Below are 23,073 nucleotides of genomic sequence, written 5' to 3'. Positions count from 1 at the left end.
GCCTTCAAACACAAACTTCTGCGGAAAAATAGGGTACATTTTAGTTTTGCCCGTCCACGACGAGCTCAGGGGGTGTTTTGCCAATCAATATGTCAGTGACACAACATCCGTGGTAAAAATTAACCCATAACTTGATCTTGGTAGACGAAAACACAAAATATCATTTTGTTCCCTCGAGTGTTTTCTGGGCGATGACATTCATGCATCTTATCATTCTTTTCCTTGCAAATTCGGCACCGAAGCGTGACGGTGCCCAGTCTTGCCGTCATCAGTCGCAAGAGAATTTATGTAGAACTTGGATTGGGAAGGGGAAAAGATGGAGTTCAAAGAAAAGTCTCAACTTAGAAAGAAAATTTCGGGTGGGAAAGAAAAAGGTGGATCTAGTTAGCCCTAATTGGAAGGAGGAGAAGGCTTCAGCGCTAGGACGAGGTCGGAGGATGTTGGAGTCTTGTCTGTGCGTAGTCGACTACTAGGGGTCGCGGAAGCCTCTGTGAGACAATCGGCGTTGAAATGAGTCCAATGTTATGTTATTTGGGAAATTGATGTTGGGAGCAACTGGCGTGCAGTGAGCTGTTATCGAGAAGACTGGAGCAGTAGGAGGATTTGGATTCTCGTCCAACAGGATCAGTAGTAATGGGGGGTCCTGCGTTGCCTCCGAAGGAGAACAACCTCTTCAAGCTCATAGTGGTATGTTGGTTTCTCGAGTTCGTATTCGATATCAGACAAGATTCGATATCAGTGGCAGTGTCGATTTTTTTGCTGCCTGCTTGAGAAATTATTGTCTTGCGACCAGGAATTTTGGTTTTGTTCAACATGGTAGAGATTCTATTCGTCGCGTGTGAAAGAGTGATATATGAAACAAGTTCGTCCGGGAGTTTTCGGTTGGAAGTTGCGGTTGCGAATTTCAAATTGGCAACAGCTGATACGCAAATAGGTCGAATGATTATTGGATTAGTATTGTTACTGCAGTATCGGCAATGGTTTTAGAATTGCAGTCGTGAGTCGTCCGATGGCATTACTATTGAGATTGTTTAAGAGGGAAGATTTTCTTGTTCTGTATTCAATTGCACATTTTTCAGTTCATCGTCGGGTGTGGCAACCTTGGACCCAGTGTACGTTCAAAAATTACTGTTTCAAAATTTAACCTAATTTACATGATATTTTGATCAAGGTGGGAAAGGATTTTTTCGATATCAGCACTTGTAAACTACGGGAGCTGATCCTTTGTTACCAGGAATACACTTTCTCGCTCTCTGTTCAGCCAAATTCCGAGTAGTGTATAGCCTTTCGATGAAATGAAAGAGTCTTACTAGGCATTCCTTTCTTGTCACATTTCTGAGGTCACTCTGGTTCGCTACAAGGCGTTCTCAGGAATTGCATGTCTGCAATGACATGAAAATGACTGTTTGGAAATTTTGTGCGGTGGTCTGAGTTACTCAGCAATTTCTTACAATTCATGTTCATGAGCTTGTGGAGTAGATGTGAAGTCGTCATGCCTGCAGTGAAGATATTAAGTTTTGAATTTGAAAAGATTTTGGGTTCAAGGACTACTGGGTAATGGGATGCGAGGTGATAGCTCATCGCCTCAACAGTGAACTTGTCTCTGACGAAGTCGATCATACACGTCTGCTCCTCACTATTACGGTAGCTGTGGTGGAAATCTCATGTTTGAGGTATTGCTTTATTGTGCAATTCTTGAGATGTTGACCATTGATGTGACGTGTCCAGAAATCATATGAGACGAAGCAGTACAAAAAAGGGTTGAAGGCTTCGGACCAAATACTTCGAAAGTTTCCTGAGCATGGAGGTAATCTGTTCTGTGTTTTGAGAACTTAATATCTGCATTTTAGAGAGTCGCGTACACAAATTGTGCTTAACGTACTTCGTAGCGCATTCTTTGTAATATTTTTGGTCTTGCGATCTGTTTGTTAGGCGTACTTCGTCTTTGGTGAGTGCGAATGCTCACAGTTTCAGTGTGTGATCTTTATAGAAACTTTGGCGATGAAGGGTTTGATTCTCAATTGCATGGATAGGAAAGCAGAGGCTTTTGAGCTTGTCCGTAAAGGTCTGAAGGTATGTACTTGTGATATATGAAAATCTCTATACTGTTTCAAGTGAACCACGTAATCATAAAAGAAAAGAGAAATGCATTTTATTTTGTTTACCCTTAGTCATCTTGTTTCTTTGGAATTGTGTATGTTAATCTCTCTGCTGCTGTGCCTTGTGCAGAACGATCTAAAGAGTCATGTTTGTTGGCATGTCTACGGACTTTTGTACCGTTCTGATCGTGATTACCGGGAGGCCATCAAATGTTATCGATGTGCCCTTCGGATTGATCCAGAGAATATTCAAATCCTCAGAGATTTGTCACTGCTTCAGGTAAGAGGATCTATGCGCGCCGTGTCGTTGCTGTCCTTTCTTATTCTGTAATTTGTTGAGGATCACCCTGTTATGTAGTATACAGCCACGCTCAAGGTGAAAGTCTACTTTAGTGTGCTATATATATGGTTGGGTGGATTGTCACATCCATGATGTGAACATCAAGCTTAATTCTATTCGTGTTCTATGCAGTGGACAAAGAGTAATGTTTATATCATCTATCTGTTCATACAGTTTGTGGCCTTGGTTTTTATGGAGTGGCCTTATGCTATGCACAGGCACAAATGCGGGAGCTAGTCGGGTTTGTTGAAACTAGAAGACAGCTACTTACACTGAAGCCTAGCCATCGCAACAATTGGATCGGCTTCGCTATTGCGCATCATATAAATCATGAGTAATTCTCCTTGATGTGTGCCTGTCTGAATCCATTTAAATATCCACATGAGTGCGTTCGGAACGTTTGGATGTATTCTTGGATTCTTTGTATTTTAGGCATGACTAGCATACCGTCTTATTAACACCTGACATGTTAAGACGAAGTTGAATTAATTAATGTCGTCGTGATTTGTCCTAGGCCTGCGATGGCTGTAAATATATTGGATGCATATGAAGGAACTTTGGAAGAGGATTTTCCTCCTGAAAGTGAGCGGTATGAGCACAGTGAAATGCTCCTTTATAAGGTAATGAGGTTTACGGACGTCCCAGTGGTATAGACGTTACAGTGTTGATGTTGGAAAAACATCCAAGCATTTTAGATGTCTTAGACAGCTTTGCTTTTAATATCCATGATGTCATTTGTTCCACTCCTGTTACTAGTGGCTTATCGATGGACCTCTCATTTCTCTTCCTTTATAAACTTTTAATGTTTTACAAGGGCGAGATAGTTGTCCTTGATTTGTTTACTGTTAATAGTGCGAATTCCACCTGGAAAACAGGCCACTGTATTGGAAGAAGCAGGACAACCAGAGAAGGCATTAGAAGAGCTTGCAAAGAAAGAAGAGAAGATTGTAAGTCAGTTTTCCTGTTAACTGTGAATTCTTTTTAAGATTTTCAGATTTTGGTACATTTCTTTTTACTAAAGCATCTGAAATTTTTGCGATTTGGTTTTGTAGAGATATGACTATTCTGAAGAGGAAAAGTTGACCAAGGGGATCTGCTTATTTTTGTGAACTCTCATTGGATTGACTTGTCGTATGAATTGTTTGAATTAAAGATATGAAAAGCGGTTTCTTGACATGACTGAATCATCATCATATGTCTTCTTAAAACAGGTGGACAAGCTGGGACTTAGGGAACACCGTGCCTCGTTGTATTTGCAAACAAATCATGTAGCTGAAGCTGAGGAAATTTATCGAAAACTCCTTGACGTTAACCCTGACAATTACCTGTAGGTTACCTAGTTGAACTCAAAATTCTACTTCGTTGAATACCAATTTTTACATGGATGCAGCATGTTGAGACGCTACAAAATGGTACCTGGAGAAAGCATCAAATTTTGTATGATCAATTATGTTATATGGCCATTCTTTGTCATGTTACTCTTCTTTCTGAATGCAGCTACTACGAGGGTGTGCAAAAATGTCTTGGATTAGCACCAAATGGAGGAATTTACACCTCCGAGCAGGTGCAGAAGCTAGAGCAAGTGTATAATGACCTTTGCAAAAAATATCCTCGCTCTGCGGCTGCCAAGGTTAGACTCTAAAGCCCTACATATTTAGAACTCTTTCGCCTCAAATTTTTCCATGGAGGACACGGTAATGTTAAACTAGCATCTGATGTCTATCTATAACCTCTTGGTTGTAGATGTGCCTCAACCCTCTACACTGTTGGTAAATAAATTGAAACTTATTTTGTGGCATATTGAGTGTCCAAATTGATACCTCAACACGCACATATGATGCTCATTGATTTGGAATGCAGACTGACTTGAAAAAGAGTTTGGTTTTGAATGCAGCGTATCCCATTGGACTTCTTGGAAGAGGATGCATTCAAAGCAGCATTTGAGCAGTATGTTCGCCCGGTTTTGAAGAAGGTTTTGTTTTTACTTTTACCTCATATTGTTCTGGAGTCACCAGTATATTGAGGAATGCATGAGTACACGAATTTGCTTGATTTCTGATGTCATGATTGTATTGTCTTCTGTATTCCCTTTATGTGGATGCTTGTTGTTATAAACTATCTCGTTTTGCTCCAACTCCAATTCTCTAAATTTATTATCTTTGCCTTAATTTGTAGTAAATTTAATTAAATCCCCTTCCAAACGAATGTACTTAATGTTAGTTTTGAAACTGCTTCCGAGTAAGTCTTGATTCTGATTCTGATTTTATTTCTATTTTCAGGGTGTGCCGTCACTTTTTTCGGACCTTCGCTCATTGTATAGTCATCCTAGAAAGGTACAGGTTTGGCGTACCTCTTTTACTAGTTTGAATAAATCCCGCTAGGATTTTCTGATACTATCTTGCTAATACATGGCTTCTTTTAAGAACGGTTTACCTTTTCTTCTTTTACAGGTTGAAATGATGGAGGAAGTCTTTCTTAAAATCGTGACTTCCCTTGAAACTTCAAAAACTTTTCCTGGCAGGTATTTTGCATAATTTTCTTCTTCTCAAGTTCAGGTTTATGAAGATCGTAACTCACTGGATCACTGAAGCTAAGTTCCATATTGTGTTCCGCGGTATACTGGTCATAGTGTGTCAGATTGTGAGCCAAAACAAAAGTCGATTATGAAATGAGAATCTATTCGAGTTCGCAATTTTTCTTACATTTCGAAATATCCCAGTATTGTTTTTTTTTTGTGTGGGTGTGTGCGCCCTCGTTTTTTTTCGAGGTGGTTGCCCTTTGACGTAGGGCGTGTGCTAGAATTGAGGAAAACAAAAATGACTTTGTTGGAGTTAATTGATTGAGTATCTATGTCTTACAGTAGCGATGTTGAGTCACCGTCAACCTACTTGTGGACTCTTTATCTTCTTGCGCAGGTATGTGAATTTGAAGCTTTTAGATATGGATTAAACCACTGTAGCTTTGCCTAATAGCTTCGTTTTTTTCATTGACATGTTACATTTTCTTTTCTTTTCATGTTGAAACCTGGTGCAGCACTTTGATCAAAGACGGCAATATGAGAAGGCACTTTCCTATATTGATCAAGCAATTGCTCACACACCCACTGTTATCGACTTGTATCTTGTTAAGGTACTCATCTTGTTGTGCATCACTCTTGTTGTCTACAAGTTTATAGTACAGCTTCCACTTGTAGATGTCTTAATCGTGAATAGTTGTCCTTCGAATCTGGACAAAATTTGATGCTGTTGACTCGAGAGTTGCATTCAACACAGTACTCGAGTTGTTCCTTTAAAGTTATTCAGCTCTCACTTGCTGATTCCTGTCGTATTCTATAACTCTGCAATTGCGCTGTCTGGTTCCTTGTTAGATAATGTAGTGCTGGAAGCAATAACTATATCTGCTCTTTCACAGGGAAGAATTAAGAAGCATGCTGGAGATCCTGTGGCCGCTGCAGCTTTAGCTGATGAAGCTCGGACCATGGACCTTGCTGATCGATTTTTGAATAGTGAGTGTGTGAAACGCATGCTGCAAGCAGACCAGGTATTTGTGGTTGACTCTGATGTCTTCACATGTTTGTTTGTTATCTGATTTTATTCTTGTTGTTGGAAAAATTGGATTTTCTGTGGCTTTGGATTTCCACCTTGAACTGCATCTACTACCACTTAACTCTTTCCATCCTTTGTTACGCTAGTTATAATAGAAAACTGAGCCAATTGCAGCTGTCTTTTCACTAGGTCGAACTTGCAGAAAAGACTGCTGTACTCTTTACCAAGGATGGTGATCAGCACAATAACTTATTTGACATGCAGTGTATGTGGTAAGTGGTAACTTTTCTCTTTTGACAGGTAGATGAGATGCTAAGGTCCTGTCATTCTTCTCATGGTTTTAGTCAAGATGTCTCTTTGATCCACCTCGTTTCCTGTAGGTATGAGCTAGCATCTGGTGACAGCCATTTCAGACAAGGTAATATGGGTAAGGCTTTGAAAAAGTACTTGTCGGTGGAGAAACATTACAATGACATGGTTGAAGACCAGTTTGATTTCCACACTTACTGCTTACGCAAAATGACGTTGCGGGCATATATCCGGATGCTGCGCTTCCAGGATCACCTTCATTCTCATCGTTTCTTTTTTAGGGCTGCTACTTCGGCCATCAGGTAACATTTCTAATTTTGAGGCTGAATTAAGTCACATAGGAACATATATTCTAGTTTCTTTTCTAGTTGGTATCCTGGAAATTGTTATTTTCTCTACTTTCTCCCGCTTTTCTCACTTTGGTTTCTTAATTCTGTTTATGGAGTGTAATACCTTCAATGATTTGGGTTTTATTGGGTATTTCATGATTTGTTAATTTCGTTAAATTTGTCTCTTAGGTGCTACATTAAATTGCATGATTCTCCTCCTAAGGCAGTAGCAGAAGAACAGGAAGCAGTCATAGCAGGTTTGCCTGCTGCAGAACGAAAGAAAATGCGCCAGAAACTTCGCAAAGCAGAAGCGAAAGCTAAGAAGGTATGTGACGGTTTTTTTAGTGATGATGAGTGTTTGATGGAGTTACACTTCAGGTTTTCTACCACTGGAATTTAAAAACCGGACAATTGTTTTAAACCTCGGATGCTTACGTATCGAAAACAGCTTTCTTAAGTGCTATCCTGCCTACTTCATTTGATGCGAGCATTAAGGCAGTTCAAATTAGCTTTCATCTGTTTTGTTGATGAGGAAGACTTAGCTTGCAATATGTAGTCACGTTGAGAATAGTTTTGTGTCTTTTAAAAGGAGGCGGAGGAAAAGGCAAAGGAGGAAATTGCTGCTGTCGTGACGAGCAAAGGAGGGAAGAAGGCTACACATGTATCTCGACCTGTGGATACAGATCCCGATGGTGACAAGCTACTGCATGTATGCACATTGTTCTATATTGCTATGTTTGATTGGACAAGGATTATACGTATATATTCTTATAATCTGTATTCACGTTCTGCTCTCAGATTATATGGTTGATGCTTACCGTAGGTGCTCTAAATGCTTCCTGAAAACTGTTATGACGTCGTCTATATCCTTTATCCAGGTTGAGGATCCTTTGAGTGAAGCCCTGAAGTATTTAAGACTTTTGCAAGAACATTCTGCAGATGCTCTTGAAACCCATCTCCTTGCCTTCGAAGTGTACTTCCGCAAAGGCAAGAAACTACTCGCTCTTCAGGTACGCTAGCTGTCTCCCAGCATTGTACGTGTAAGTGCGCAAGATTAATGATAAATCATGGCGCTACATGAGACTTTCTTGTATCGCTTCTTTTAGTATTTTTAAATGCTCCAAACGATCCTTTTCTTGAAATCAAGTGTGGTGTGGGCACTCAGGCCGTGAAGAAGCAGTTGGTATTGGATCCCAGCAGCCCTGATGTTCACCGTTGTTTGGTGGGTGACTTCGGCCATCTTTTATTCTCATCAGATATACGATTGTGATAGTTTATCTTTTTGTGTGTCCCAAGCGTGTATTTGATATAGTGGGAGTACCAGCAAGTATTTTAATTTGTTCCATCACAATGTTTCTTTCTGTTATTAATCATTTTATTCACTATTTCTTAAGGAAACCCGTTCTTGATCTTACTGTTGTGTACTGTCAACTTCAGATTCGCTTGTTTGAATCCTTGGACAAGCAACCGAAACCCGATTCTCATGCTGACGAGATCATCCACAATGTGATTGCTATGGAAAGAGCATCGTTGAAGTAAGAATTCAAGCTGTTTGATGAGTATGCTGCTGAGACACCTGTTGAGTCATATGCGGTAGTTGTCCTCAACTGGTTTGTGATTAGTTTTGGTAATATAATGATTTTGTACTTTTAAACTTCGAAGTATGGCATCCTCAAAAACGCTTTATCTTGGGTTTGAGATGTATCTTCTTATTCTACAGAGAACTCGGCAGCAAATCACTTTTGGATGTCAACAGAGATTTTCTTGAGGCCCATGGTGGTGAGTTCCTGTGGCTTTGAGCATCTTCAGTGTGGAGCTTCTGTGTTGATGTGTTGTTTGTGTTTGCTATCATTTTCAACATTTGGATTCTGCATATGCTTTGTAGTTTTCCTTTGAATTTGATTGTTGAAAATCTTACGGGAAGTTACGGCCCTATTCTTTGGTTGACATATAATTAATTCTTTATGCAGATTCCTTGAAGCATAGAGCTGCTGCAGCAGAAATCAGTCTTCTTCTCAGCCCGGAAGCAAAGTCAGAGGCAATCAAGATTGTTGAAGATTCCTCTGAGGACCATGCTTCTAGGTAAGTATATGAAACGTACAGTGCTGCAGTACTGTCCATGTCATCCTATAGAGCTGTTGTCTTTCTGCAGCTCGAAGGATACGAGTTCTTACGGTGATATGGGTTTGATTCTCACTCATATGTGTTACAGGTGCACAATATTTAGGTGTTTCTCTTGCCTGTATTCTAATCTTGCCATGCTGTGTGGGAGCTTTGAAAAGCAGTGGCGTGCCACCAGCAAAAAGTGGATGGCTTCTCAAGGATTGTGTAGCTGTACATCAGTTGTTGGAGATTTCTTTCAAAGATGCAGCTGCTGCATCAAGTAAGCCAATTCGATACTGTGGTCATATTCTTCTCTTTTTTCAAGCTGTATTTAGTGCTTTGATGCCACAATATTCTTGACTAGTTTGGCATAGTTTAACATCTTTCTTTTTGATTTCAAATGACTCGTATTTCACATTCGCTTCGACGGTTGGTTTCGGTAGATGTCTTCGATATTTTGTTTTCTAACTGATTCCCATGTATTGAACGTTTCCTCATAGTCATTACTGTTCGTAGTTCAGAACGTGTACGAATTGTAATTTTATAGTGTGTGACTTCTTTGTTTGTCCTGTACATTTGGCTTTGCAGGGTGGTCAGCACGTTGTGCGGAATTGTTCCCCTATTCAATATATTTTAAGGGTGCGAAAAGCTCTGCAGTAGTAGGAGTGGCTAACACAATAGGTTTAAATCATTCCGACAAGGTAGAGGTTGAATCTGGTAGAGTAGGGGAGAAAGACCTCTCGGTATCAGTAAATGGTTGCCTTAGGGACCTGGCTTTGAACTAAGAAAAGGTGTTTTGGGTTTTTAATCTTTGGTCTTTTGAGGTTATCTGGTTGCTGTCGACCTTACCCTAGAGAGGAACACAGTTGGGTCCTTTCAGGAGCTCAGATGAGTCTCAGTTTTTGTGGATAACCTGTTACTTGTTTAGAGTCACGAAATGAGTTAGCCTCATGTCTTTTAGTTTTTAATTTGATCGTTTACTTCTGGAATTGTAGTTGAACGAAGCTATAGATAGAAATAGGACAAGGTGTGAGTTCAAGTATTATTGGAAGTTACAGAATCAGGTATCATCTTGTGATGCTTATCGTCAAAGTGGAATTGTTCCGACGGGTGCATGAGACGGATTGCATCCAACGACTAAATTTCTCTTCAGATATTGGTGCAATTCATGGTTGATGGTATGTTCATTTTTCACAAATGTATCAGGAGTGAGCACTTAGTAGTCCAGGACAAACGACTGCTCATTCTTTACAGATGTGATCACATTAATTGTGTGAAAATGGATTGTTCATGATTTGTGAGCAACCTTTCAGAAGGATGTCCGTGAGAGTTTCCTGCACAATCAGTCGAATAACATCGACCAGGTGAGAGGAATCAGGCAATCAGATTAAGATGCAGGCAATTAGATTATTTGTTCTCTTGTTATTCAAGAAGCACTATGGTAAAATGGCCTCATGTGACTCGTACGGTGAAGCATTTTGTGAGCTCCATTACAGGCTTGCATTTGACAACTTGGAGAAATTAGAGTACCAGAAAAGAAAACTTCACTGTTAGACGACGTTTTCAACAGCAGCTATGCTTGACCTGACAAAATGTACATATTAATGCTACCTCGCAACTAATAGTGGAAACACACAATCAGTACCAGTTACACAACCTATGAATTCTATGTAAGTTATTTTGCTTTATCCAGACACCTTTGGATGGGACGCCATTCTGGACGACAAACACCATATACCATGCGGGGGGGACGATTGTGTTCCCAGGAACGGCAGTTACCTGCACAGACCAATTAGTACCTCGCCTCACAGGAGCTGCAGTCGTCAGTTTCACCATCCTCTGGCCTTGAGCATACGAGTGGGTCACAAATGGGGCATTCAACATGTTAACCGCTACTGCGCCCACCCTTCGCCGTACTGTAAAAGTAATGACAAACACTTGCTGATATTTGATGCCTTTCGGGAACTCTCTAATAACTGGTCTCTCAGTGTCGAGTCTGCATATAAACACGACGCTGAGTTAGGGGGAATACAAATGCACTTCGACATCAAGGAATGAAAACGCTTGCAATTTTGATGGCATGCAGAAGAACTGTGCGTTACCCGGCGGCCAGGTACGGTGGAGAAAAGGCCTCCACTCGTAACTCAGTGGGATAGGCTCCACGGTATGTGTAGAATATATATGTGTTGCTACCAGCGACGAGGATCCTTCCGTCCGAGAGCAAGTTGGCTGTGGAGTGATACATGCGAGGAATGGTGGTCTTCGTAGACCTGGAACGTCCTCCGGGCAACCGTGTAGTGGACTGGGCTCAGGACGGGGTTTTTCGCCTTACCCCAGCCTTGATACCCATTCTGCGCACCATTGATGATCAACACATTTCCAGTTGGCAAATTGAGCATGTCACCCATGACTCGCCGGATGGGCATATTCTGCATCGCCCATCTAGGAGCTCTTGCAGTAGCAATAATTCTTCCGCAGCTGGCCGAACCAGGGGCATCCACATTACCGGCCCTCGAAGCACCCGTCGTTGAGCCTCAGCAAATCATGATCTCTGCTTGCCTAAGTTGTTCTGCCACGTTAGCGGCAGCATGTTCTTGCCCTCCAACAAGACTTACCTCAACCGTTGAATCCCATAACTGAGACCCACCTCACTACTCTTCCCTACTTTATGGAGGTAATTTGCAGTCACCTAACAAGAAACTCATTAAGGAAAAGTCAATCGTTTAGGCTTGGCCTTGTATCTGCCTCATACAACAAGCTCCTTAAGGTTACCCTCTATGGAGTCCCCTTGGGCTGGAATCTTTCCAATGCTATTTGTACTCTTGAAAAACTTACACCTTAATTGAATGCTAATGCTTTGAATGTGTTTCAAGTTTCGAAGTCTCTCCCACTTCTTCTCTTCTAGCCAATGTAATAGGTGTTCAAATCCCCTCAAATCTTCTTCATAAGATCTTTTTTCTTGTGTTGCATAAGATTTCCTCTACAACCCATCCCCTCCCACTTGGAGTGAAGGTGTCTTCATATTCAGGTCTTTCATAGAACTCTTTTTGTTGCGAGTTGAAGTCCTCATTTCTTCAATTGCTTCCGCATGGATCTCCTTTATCTATACTCACTTACTTTCTTGTTAAAAGCAATTACCAATCCTTCCACATGTCTCAAATTTCATTCATTAATCCATTGAAACTCGTGTGGCAGATAACCTTCAAAGGTGCATAGATATTACACTCCCTTGATATTAGTTTGTTTCTTGTCATGTATCATTGATACTTGCTCCATAGTTTGGTCCAATACTTCTTCTTGAGGTGGAACCTAAGCTTTTTCTTTGTGAAATCCTTCTTTATTGGCCACAAATTTATTGAGAACACTAATATGGAAAACTGGATGCCACTTCAGTCTTTTTGGGACGTCTAATACATAGACATTTTTGTGCAATATCCACTCAATTATGTAAGGTCTGTCCATTCTTGAATCCACTTAAGAGTGAGGTCTGTAGGATAGGTGAGATTATTTGTGTTCAACCACACTTTATTTCTCTTTTTGTATTATACATTCTTCCTATGCTTATTAGCTTACTTTTTATATCTACTCTAGATCGCTTCCAATCTCACCTTGTGAATACTCATGATGGCTTCTCTTTGCACCATCTACCTTGCTCCTTTCATTGAGTAGAACTCCAAAGTAAGCTCATCACTTTATCTAACTCCAATCAAGTCAATCAGCCTGAGCACATCAAAATCGTGAGCCACTTGGAACGATGTATTACCTAGAGATTCATTTCAAGTTGTATTATAATTAAACTCTACTATGGATAGCGACTTGACCCAATCTTTATGGTCACTTGCCACATAATGTCTCAAGTACATTGAAAGAATTCCATTAATTCTTTCTGTTTGGCCTTCCCTTTGTAAATGCATGTTGTTGTGAGAATGATCTTTGACTCCAAATTTTTCATAACGGGTTGCCAGAACTATATTTTAAAGTAAATGTCTATGTCGCTTATGATTGATTTCGGCATGCCATACAATGAAATCCATGAATCAAAGAAAAGACCTACCATCAACTATGGTGTTGTCTCTAACTCCTCTTAGGAGTCCTTTTGAAACATCAATATCATTGTAAATCTCGCTGTTTTGGTGAACTTGTCAACTACAATTAAAATGGCATTGGCTTTACCACACTTTGGAAAGCCCCTTATAAAATCCAAAGATATGTCTCTATACGATAGAGACAAGATAAGTAATGGTTATAATAGACCTACCTTAGCTTGCATTGAGTGCTTATTTCTTTAGCACATCAAGCAACTTTTTACGTATTGCTCTACATCTTCCTTCAAATAAGGCCAATAGTAAGATTGTGCCACGTCTTTTGTTATGGTCTTCACACCTCTGTATCTTGAGCATGGAGCATCATATATTTTAAACATCACTTTCTTTCTCCACTTACTCTTTGGAATGTAAAGCTGCATTTGTTTCAACCAAATAAGTCCATCCCTTATCAAAGAGACTCCTATAATTCTTCTATGCTTCCTTGTGGATTTAGTTGTAGCAAATACTCTCTTGATTTTCAATGCATCTTCATCTACTTTTTAGGCTTCCTTGATACCTTTTGATGAAGGGAAGTCATCACAACAGACAATCGTACTAAGTGTCATTGTATCATAGAGTTTTACTATCATAAACTCTTCCTTTTTACTTAGCGAGTTTGGAACTAAGTTATCCTTACTCAATTTATGAATTAGCTTGACGTCCATCAAAACAATCACATTATGCAATCTTAGTTCCTTTGAAGATGCCTATTCCTTTGAAATAAGATACTTGAGAGAAATATTTTCAGTGTAGACTTTGGTCTTCTTACCACCTAGGTAGTATTTCCAAGCCTTTAAGCAATGCACCACCCTGAACAATTATTTCTCATGTATTGGCCATCTCAATTGGCTTCTATTTAATTTCTTATTTTTGAACACAATAGATCTTCTTTCTTGCATCAAGATCCTATTGATAGCAAAATTGCTTACATCCATGTAGATCTCTAAATCTTCATTGAATTATAGGTAACTCAGTACTAAAGTGGAAATCAAAAGTTCTTTGATCTCTTAGAAGGACTTCTCGTAGCTCGAGTCCCATCTTATGGACTTACTATTGTTCTTCAAGAGGCTTGTTAGAGGTCCAACAATATTTGAGAAGTTTCTTATGAACTTCCAATAATAATTTATCAATTCCAAGAAAGACCTTATGTCCTTTTGAGTCTTCAGTACCTCCCAAGTTTGGATTGCTTGGATTTTTTTTGGATTCAGCTTTATCCTTCTGCTATTGATAATATATCTAAGAAACTCTAATTTCTCGAGGTAGAAGATACTCTTTTCTTTGTTGGCATATAGTTGGTTTTCTTGCAACTTTGTCAACACAATTTGTAAGTATTTCTTGTTATCTACTTCACTCTTAGAAAACACCAAATATCATCAATATATACGACCACAAATTTATCACTTTCTTTATAAAAAATAGAGTTCATCAACATGGTAAAGGTCGCTAAAGTATTATACAACTCAAAAGGTATTACAACAAATTCATAAGAATCATATCTAGTCTTGCATGCCATTTTTTCAATGCCATCTTGAGTAATCCTTATTTGGTAGTATCTACTTTTGAAATCAATCTTGCTAAACTATTTACTTCTGCTTGGCCTATCTAGCAAGTCGTCAACTTGCAATAGCAAGTAGTTTTTTTTCATGGTGATCTTATTCAGAGCTTGATAATCAATACACATCCTCATTTTTCCATCTTTTTTGCTTACAAAGAAGATTAGGGCTCTAAATGGGAATTTACTTGGTTTGATGTATCATTTTTTTCAACAACTCATTTAGCTATTTCTTTAACTCCTTTAACTCAAGTTAGTTCAACCAATAAGATGTCTTATTTGGAGGTTGTGATCTAGGGACTAACTCAGTTTTATGGTCCACCGCCTTATTTGGTAGCAACTTCTTTAGCAATTCTATCATTAAGTCATTATCAAATTCTAATTCTAACTTTTGTACCAATTTAGGAAGAAATAGAGTGGTCCTTCCCTACTCTACTTTATTAACAAATTTCTCACTTAAAATTTCAAAATCAAGAATGTTGCTTCTCAAATGCAAGAAAAACTGCTCTCCTTTTAGTTCACACTAAGTGACGATCATGATCTTTAATTCATATAGTATTGGGCAATTTGTGAAGGATAGGTCTACAAATTTTCCTTCCACTCCCATCATCACTACCCACATTTTTGGTTTCTATTGAAGCTCCACTCCATAGTATCCTAGAAACATGTTTTCTAATACTATGTCTACTCCACTAAGGTGGCAAATGGTGAAGTCTTCCTGAAACTTCTTATTTCTTTATTGGAACTTTATATCTTTCATGACTAAATAAGATATCTTTCCTCCTTGGGCAAATAATACCTTCACTTTTTTAGTTGATTCTTAAGCCAATTCCAATCTCTTAATACATTCTAAACTCATGAATGAATTGATTGCCCTTCTATCAATCAACATGGCCACTTCAGTATTTCCAATCTTCGAGCTCAAATAAACGAGTTTCTTATGCAAGTTGGTAAAAATAAGTTTTACTTTGAAGCCTCCCTCTTTCACCAAAACTCGCGTTCTAAGACTTAATACTTAAAAATGTTGATCCATCTTAGTCTCGTATCACTGAGGAAAATTAGAACGTGCACTTACTTTCTTTGTTACTTCCTCATTCCTATAGTCATTAGTGTAGTATCCTTTCTATTGGCACTAGAAGCATATCACTGATGTGCTCATCCTTCCCTTTTTTGAACTACTTCCTTGGCTTTCCTTCGCTTTGGACTTAGAAAAGTGAGGAGTTGCTTCATCAAATTTTCTTTTGGAAAATAAATGTCTTTTATAGAAGGACTTTGCTTCTCCTTGAGGACTAGTTTTTTCTTCCTACATTCTTTTCATAGCACTCAATTTATTGTGATCCACCTCTTATTCTTCTATTTTTAATTATATTGCCAAAGCAAAGACATCGTTGAAGTTGATAGGGATTGTTTCCCTCCCCTAATATCTTCTTCTAGATACCATGCTCAGTTCATTATAAAAAAAAAAAATAAGTATTTTTCATAATCTAGCTGAGTGTATGTCAAATGATTCTGGAAGTCACATATTTCAGAAGTGAGGTTTTACTTGCTTCTTACTTGAGCTTGAGCAGTTGCAGATCTTCTACAAAGTTGTGCCATTTGCTTTCAAACCTATGTCAATGCTTTACTTCCTAAAGGAATCTCCTTGTGGTTCTTTTGTGCTCTGTGCCTCGCCACTTCCTTGGCTGATCCATCTTCTATTGATAAGAGCTCGATTTACTCTTTTGGCTCTCTAATAGCGTCTTTTTTCTCATATTCTTTCTCACCAAAGAATTAATTAGAAGCTAATTCACGTCCATCTTCTTCTTAAATTCTCCGTTCTTTTCTTCCATCATTTTTAAAATGATCTTCTCGACTTTAATTCTAAAGACAATTTCTTGTCTATCCAGCTATGAATTCGTTGAGTGGTTCAAAGTTTTAGAGGTGATTTGCCTTTGTGATTTGAGATTCTTTCTTTTTTAATTATTCTCCTTTTTTTTATTAAAAAACTTTGTAGAATCTCTTTTAATCGCAAGGCCTTCTGTGATCTCTTCTGGCTCCATTTGATTTTCTTTACTTCATATTTTCAAGGACTTAGATGTCTCTTCCTTAAGCACAAACTTCTTCTTCATTGCTCTTCACTTCAATCTGAGCTCTTGATCTACTTGTAGCAATTGCAAGTCAGTGTTGAAGACCTCTTTGTCTTATGTCCGTTGGATCGAAGTTTTTGTGGTCTTTCTTTTCATTTTCTTTAGCTTTAGTTGTTTCAAGATATTTCAAAATTCTCTTTTCATGCACTTCTTGCAAATTCTAGTCTTAAATGCTTTAATACCACATAAAATGTCTTTCATACTAAGAAATTCTACTCACCTAGGAATCCCACTAGAAATAATATTAGAATCAAATAAACACAATACGAAAACATGCAAACGCTTGCTTTCATTTTGCAACCCGTCTAATCCATCTGACCTTGAGCCGAGGAGAAATGAACACCTTCCCTCTTTCTTCCTCCCTTCTATGCTCTCTTGGGAGTGCATCACAATGAGCCCTCATGAGGGTCATTGTCTATGGATATGACAATGATTCCAACGCCAGACCACCTTACTCAACGAGACAGCTCTCATTGACATCTCTCATTGACCCACGTTGCGTCTCTCATTGGGAATGATGTCCCGCCAACCTAGACCATTTCTTCTTCAACTTCGAGTCATCATTTGGAGCTATCCATAGGGTGGACTAAGGAGACACTCTCCACTTTACTTATTCCCTTAAGACTAATTAATCACTTCACTATTTGAGTGACTTAAAGGTTGGATCTCGCATGCCCATAAGGCACCGAAGATCTAGGGTATTTAAAGTCCCCTCAACTTCCTTCATACCCTCGTGAGAAGGTTCTCATGGATTGAAGGAGGTGGCCCTTCCATCCTCTCCTTTGCCACCTTGCTACAAGCAACTTTTGGGCATTAACTAGCTCTTGGCTCACATTTTATTTTTTCTAATACAAGGGTCTTCCTTTTCAGACCCTTATACCTCTCTGCTTTAATGTTTCTACTTTAGTGAAAACTAAAACCAATTTTGAAGTCTTTTCAAGTAAAATTGGAGTAATTGGATGCATACATGTACATATATATATATATATATATATATATATACACATATATCAATAAAAATCTATGCCATTGGCTACAAAAAAACATTGTAAACTATGTGTTGGAAATTAATTTTTTGTTTGAAGCTTCATATGAAGTAAAATTCTATATTTTATGTTATTCTATTATTTTCCATTCTGTTTTCCATTATGATGCTTTTGAGCTCTACGCCTAATGATCTCAGAATGCTACTCTTGGTAATTTACAAGAATATGCAAATTTTGATTTCCAATTGATCAAAAGTTGAGTTATCGCTTCACTTTGGCTTTATTTCTTATGAAAACAATGAAATATGCAATTAATCAAAGATGCTTTTGGTCTTTTCTAATTTAACATGTTGGTTTATTTCTTATGAATTATTTTATATAAGAGATATATATACTAGGAAAAATATGTATTGTTAGGCATTGAAAGGTTATAAAATCATCTATTATATAAATAATAAACTAAGGTCTTTCTATATAAAATTATCTATTGTATATATAGAAAATTAGATTTCTTTCTATAAGTTATGCATGGCTTTTTGTTGTTTAATGATTTCTTTGATTTTGGTTGATGAAAAGACATCTTTATGGCTTTGATGTAGAATTAAACTTTCTTATAATATAGATGAATGATTTTTATGCATTGTGTATATACATGAAGTTAGTATATAAATAATATATTTTTTTAATATATTGTGTTCAATAATCAAATGATATGATTTTTAAAATGATGTGAGTAAGTTTTTTTTAATTTTTTAAATATAATTACTTTGTTTTAAGATTTATTTATTTTTCTTAATGTCACTATTCTATTATTTGCTAATAAAAACTATATAATCTTTTCAAATCATTTGATAGTTATCTCCAATATAATAATGATATTCTATTATCAAATTTTATTATTCATCAAAATTTTAAAATAATTAAATATAGTCATCTTATAAACTTATAATAATAAGAAAAGGTCATTGACAATAAACTCCTAAAGGTGGTCATACTACCTTCTGACATCTTACATACTTGAATATAATCTATAGAAGAAAAAATGAAAACAATTGCTTTTGCATGTTGTTATTTGTAAGATATTACAATGCTATTATAAATATCATTATCCTTTTAATTAAAAATATCAATGAGATTAATAATACACACACACATATATATAATTTTTTTTAAAATCACTTAAAAATACACCATTGAAAAATATATTACCATTTTCTATATAAAATAATTAATATAATATTTTATTTTTATATTTTATTATATTATATAGGATTTATATTCTATTAAATATTTAATATTAAAAAACATATTTTTATTAATAATAATCCTTAATAGTGATCTATATATTTTCATTCATATTTTTTAATTATATATTTTTTATATTTGAGATTTATATAATTAAAAACTATGCATTTATATATTATAATATATGGTATGTATATGCATAGAAAATATAAAAAGCTATAGTGTAATATTTTTTTAATCTAAAAAAATCTAAGTAAGTAAAACATCCTTATTAATTAAGGCTAAAAGAAACTATTACAAAATACTTTAAAAATTAGTATTTAAAAAACCTATATTTAAAAATAAATAAAAATATAAGCATATATATATATATATATATATATATATATATATATATATGTTAAAAATAAATTAATATAAATATTCAAGTACACAAAAATTCAAAGATTTATTTTCTATTCTTTATTTTACAATATTTACTATGTCAATTAAATGTTGATAATGATATTGAAGAGATGAGAGGGAAGAAAGTTTTGGAATTGGTGGTAATAATAATTTACAAAATCACCACAAGCAAGGATATTCATCCCATTAATTCTCTACTTATTATTCTTATTCTTATTATGACTAGCATTCATCATCTTAACTTCTTTGTTATTATTCTTCTTTGAATTTCAATCACTCAACAAATATCAAGTTTTTTTTTTTTTTTTTTTTTTTTTTTTTTTAGTTTAATTTTTATTTATTTATTTATTCTTTTTTTTTTTTTTTTTCTTTTTTTTTTTTTTTCTTTTTTTAAAAAATTTAAATCTCATATGCAACCTAAGTCATATATATCAATATTATTTGAAGCATTATACATGATTTTTTTTTTATTATTATTTTTCTTCTTTAATGTAATAGAAATTTTGTAAAAATGAGTACATATCACCAATAGTGTCATATTTTACATTCTCAGTAGAAGAAAAAAGAAAAAAGAAAAAACACAAAAAATACAAAAGAATTAATGAAACCTTTAATGAATAATTTTCTGCTCACTATTATATGATCTATATGTTACAAACATCCAAATTTTACTCTAATAATTATCTAAATAATAAGAATATGTAGAAGTATATAAAAATAAATAATTTTGATACTATATAATAAAAAAAAATTTTAGAAGCTTAATAGATGTGGCTTTGTCTTTATATATATCTACAAGTGATTGATAAGTTAAAGACTTGGCAAACAAGTTGGCCACATGTTGCACATATTGGTTGCTAGTGGTACAAGTCAGATATATGGTAAATATATAAGATGCATGGCTTGCAAAATAGACACATGTCCTTTAAGTTGGACATGTATTTGAGATCCTATAGAATATCACTACATACATTTTAATTTATATATATATATATATATATATATATAGTCAAGAGTAAGGCCTTCCTCACTATTATTAATTATTTTCTTGCTTCTACTCTAGTTTCAAGAGTTTCTAGTTTCCTAATCTTTGTTAATAGCAATTCTAGTTTTTTCTTGAATATGAATATTTATTATTTTATTTTTTTGTCATTTTTCTTTGAAAAACACCTTACTTGTTTATTTACATTCTTTGAATTGTAATCATTGAAAAATTGGTAGGAGTGTACTTATAATATTAAAGCTTTATCTTTTCTTAATTAAAAGTAGATTATTCATTTATCTTTGCAAAATATAAGTATATTCGAAATTATAGATTATCTAGTTTTGAGCTATTATTATTCTTAAAAGTTTCTTTTGTTCTGAAGTCTTCTCTTCTCTTTATCTTAAGTGATATTAGACATCTTCTTTTTTATTTATATTATCATGATAGATCTTATTAAAATAAAAATGCAATGGCACAAATATTGAAGAAATAATTGAAGAAATTAATACTTATAATATATTAACTCAATTTACTTCTAAAAAAATAATAATACTAAAAAGAAATAAAGATGTAGATATGATTGGAATTGCTTCAAGATCTATATCAAATCATGTTATTTTTCTTGCAGTGGAATATTATTCAAGTATTAAAGAACTAAAAGTTATCTTAATTCAAAAGTTTGATGGAATAAGATCAAATTTGTGAGAATTAATCAATCAAGTAAAATTGATGATTAAATTTTAATTCTAAAGCTATCTAACTCTAAGATCATAAGTCAAATTTATTAGAATATATATTTCAAGTTTTTCTTTATTATAATTTTTATCTTTTTTTGAAAAAAATGATTCAAAATTAGAAAATTTGGAAGCTTTTTTGGAAAAAATTTGATCCATGCATTATAAATATGATATAATTTGTATTGCATTCAAAAATATTTAGATTTTTTGGCAAGGTAATGAATAAATGACGTTATATGCTTCATAATTTTGATAACTTATAATTGATATTAAGTAGGATGATGTTGCATTTATTAGCTAATTTTTCTATAAATTACAATATGAGGTATAATATTGATGCTAAACTTATATGAACATCATACATTAAGTCAAGCAATCAACTTTGTTATGAAGTTTGACAATTGAATTTTTGAATTTTTTTCTAAGAGTCATATAAGTGAGCTTCAATATTTTTATAATTTAATTACACCACCAATATCTTTTCAATGCATACATTTGAAAGTCAAAGATATGAAAATTGATGTGGTACATTTCATACCTCTTATTAAATAAGAAAAGACTAATTGTTATTAAAAAGGATTGTATTTATATTATGAAAAACCTAAATATATGCTCAAAATTATCCAAAGAGGCAATACAATCACAAAATGAGGAATACATTTGTCAAAGAAGATAATATGTTAGAAAATAAGTTTGTTTAACTATAATATAGAAATTAGCTAATGTAAAAGAATATATTGATGAAAATAAAGCTAAGAAATTAATATGTCATTCAAAATTTTCAAAAAAAATTCTTAACTTATTTATGAAGATAAGAAATAAATTATTGCATATATATATGTGGATTATCATAGGTTCAAAAAACTTACCATAAAAAATACCTTCTATATTTAATATCCAAATTTCTTGATAAATTGAATCAAATCAAGATTTATAGAAAAATAGATCTATAAAAAATATAAAATTTGATATGCATCAAAAAAGGAGATAAATAAAAAGCGACAATTATAATCAAGTATGGGCATTTGAATAAAATATTATGCCTATTGAATTCACAAATACACTAGTTATTTTTTAACATCTAAATATGATGTCTTTTAAGAATTTTTAGATGATTTTTTTAATTCTTTATATAAATGATATTTTAATATATTCTAAAAACTTAAAAAAAAAATCTTCATATTTATTATATATAAAAAAAACTAAGAAATATAAGATTATATATCAAGATGAAAAAGTATGTATTTCATATTACTTAAGTTGATTTTTTAGAATACATCATTTCAAATGATGGCTTTATAATAGATCCTAAGAAATTTCAAACAATCATAGATTAGAAGGTTCTAAGAATAATAATAAATTTTTCTTATTTTATAAAATATACCAATTACTATCAAATTTTTATCAAGAATTTTTCTTAAGTTTTAGCTTTATTTATATATTTGACTTTTAAAGACAAACTTGAATGGAATAAAGAAACTCAATGAACATTTAAAGTTTTAAAAATAATTTTTATTTTTTTATAATAATTTTTTATTGCTTTAAATTTTTTAACACACTTTTTAAGAAAATAAATACATTAGACTTTGTTTTATATTCAATATTATCAAAAATAAAAAAATGACAAAATTCACCATATTATTTTTTATTTAAGTAAATATTTAATAGTAGAGATCAATTAAAAGATCTAAAATAAAGTATTTCTAATAATTATGGATTCATTTCAAGAATGGTGCTATAATTTAGAAGGAACTTCATGTTTGGTAATTATATATATATATATAAATCAAAAGAACCTTGATTATTTCATATTAGCATATATTTTAAATTTTCACAAAGCCCATTAGAGAATGTCTTTATAAAGATTTGAATTTAAGATCACATATTGGCTAAAAATACAACAAGGTTTATCATATATTCTTTTATACGTTCTTATGTTGTGCCAAAAGAAAGAAACATTATTTATGGATTCATGATGCTTCAAAGTTTTCATTTAAGAACAACCTATTTTATTTTAAAGCATACTAGTATGTTCCAAAGTTGAGGCATGTCTATAAGATCTTCAAACTTATTATAATTTTTTAATTACAATATATTTTGGATACAACAAGATATTAGAATTAATATCAAAATATTTTTGGTGACCTCAACTATGGAAGAAAATCAAAGACTTTGTACAATCTTATGATATTTTTTTTAAGATAAAAAATTCTTAGTCATCAACCTT

At 34.4% G+C, this 23,073-nt stretch overlaps 2 protein-coding genes across 4 annotated transcripts; one reads left to right on the top strand and one right to left on the bottom strand.

The window, feature by feature from the left end:
• Window positions 1-97: 97 nt before the first annotated feature.
• LOC112281698 (N-terminal acetyltransferase A complex auxiliary subunit NAA15) lies at window positions 98-9,877 on the top strand. Of its 3 annotated transcripts, none has more exons than XM_024518515.3 (26): window positions 98-687; window positions 1,729-1,807; window positions 1,991-2,073; window positions 2,230-2,379; window positions 2,658-2,773; window positions 2,954-3,059; window positions 3,315-3,386; window positions 3,651-3,766; window positions 3,937-4,069; window positions 4,334-4,411; window positions 4,719-4,772; window positions 4,890-4,960; window positions 5,300-5,354; window positions 5,473-5,568; window positions 5,851-5,979; window positions 6,174-6,256; window positions 6,365-6,595; window positions 6,812-6,947; window positions 7,212-7,331; window positions 7,501-7,632; window positions 7,788-7,844; window positions 8,060-8,157; window positions 8,343-8,401; window positions 8,593-8,704; window positions 8,908-9,005; window positions 9,314-9,877. In XM_024518515.3, exons 1-26 carry the CDS (start codon window positions 634-636, stop codon window positions 9,508-9,510), a joined length of 2,715 nt encoding a protein of 904 aa, XP_024374283.1. In that variant the 5' UTR covers window positions 98-633; the 3' UTR covers window positions 9,511-9,877. The 3 variants fall into 3 exon arrangements, with proteins under 3 accessions (XP_024374283.1, XP_024374282.1, XP_024374284.1); XM_024518514.3 differs by having other exon boundaries at window positions 225-687; window positions 8,905-9,005; XM_024518516.3 differs by having other exon boundaries at window positions 415-687; window positions 8,895-9,005.
• Window positions 9,878-9,932: 55 nt separating this feature from the next.
• On the bottom strand, window positions 9,933-11,035 carry LOC149989410 (aldehyde oxidase GLOX-like). Its single transcript, XM_090249867.1, has 2 exons — window positions 10,828-11,035; window positions 9,933-10,721 (listed from the first exon to the last, which is right to left on the bottom strand). Exons 1-2 carry the CDS (start codon window positions 10,968-10,970, stop codon window positions 10,364-10,366), a joined length of 501 nt encoding a protein of 166 aa, XP_090105993.1. The 5' UTR covers window positions 10,971-11,035; the 3' UTR covers window positions 9,933-10,363.
• Between the last annotated feature and the right edge of the window lie 12,038 nt (window positions 11,036-23,073).

The sequence above is a fragment of the Physcomitrium patens genome, chromosome 4 (genome assembly GCF_059467195.1).
Source record: "Physcomitrium patens ecotype Gransden chromosome 4, ASM5946719v1, whole genome shotgun sequence".
In the NCBI taxonomy this organism is placed as follows: Eukaryota; Viridiplantae; Streptophyta; class Bryopsida; order Funariales; family Funariaceae; genus Physcomitrium; species Physcomitrium patens.
This window is presented reverse-complemented; position numbering and strand designations above follow the sequence as displayed.

What these genes read in the sequence shown, in the direction of transcription:
- LOC112281698 (XM_024518514.3), top strand. Translation starts at nt 634, where the DNA reads ATGGGGGGTCCTGCGTTGCCTCCGAAGGAGAACAACCTCTTCAAGCTC. An exon ending in GTGAAATGCTCCTTTATAAG is followed by an intron (nt 3,060 to 3,314) that starts GTAATGAGGTTT and finishes CCTGGAAAACAG; the next exon opens with GCCACTGTATTGGAAGAAGC. An exon ending in TCAAAAACTTTTCCTGGCAG is followed by an intron (nt 4,961 to 5,299) that starts GTATTTTGCATA and finishes TATGTCTTACAG; the next exon opens with TAGCGATGTTGAGTCACCGT.
- LOC149989410 (XM_090249867.1), bottom strand. Translation starts at nt 10,970, where the DNA reads ATGTATCACTCCACAGCCAACTTGCTCTCGGACGGAAGGATCCTCGTC. An exon ending in CCACCGTACCTGGCCGCCGG is followed by an intron (nt 10,722 to 10,827) that starts GTAACGCACAGT and finishes GTTTATATGCAG; the next exon opens with ACTCGACACTGAGAGACCAG.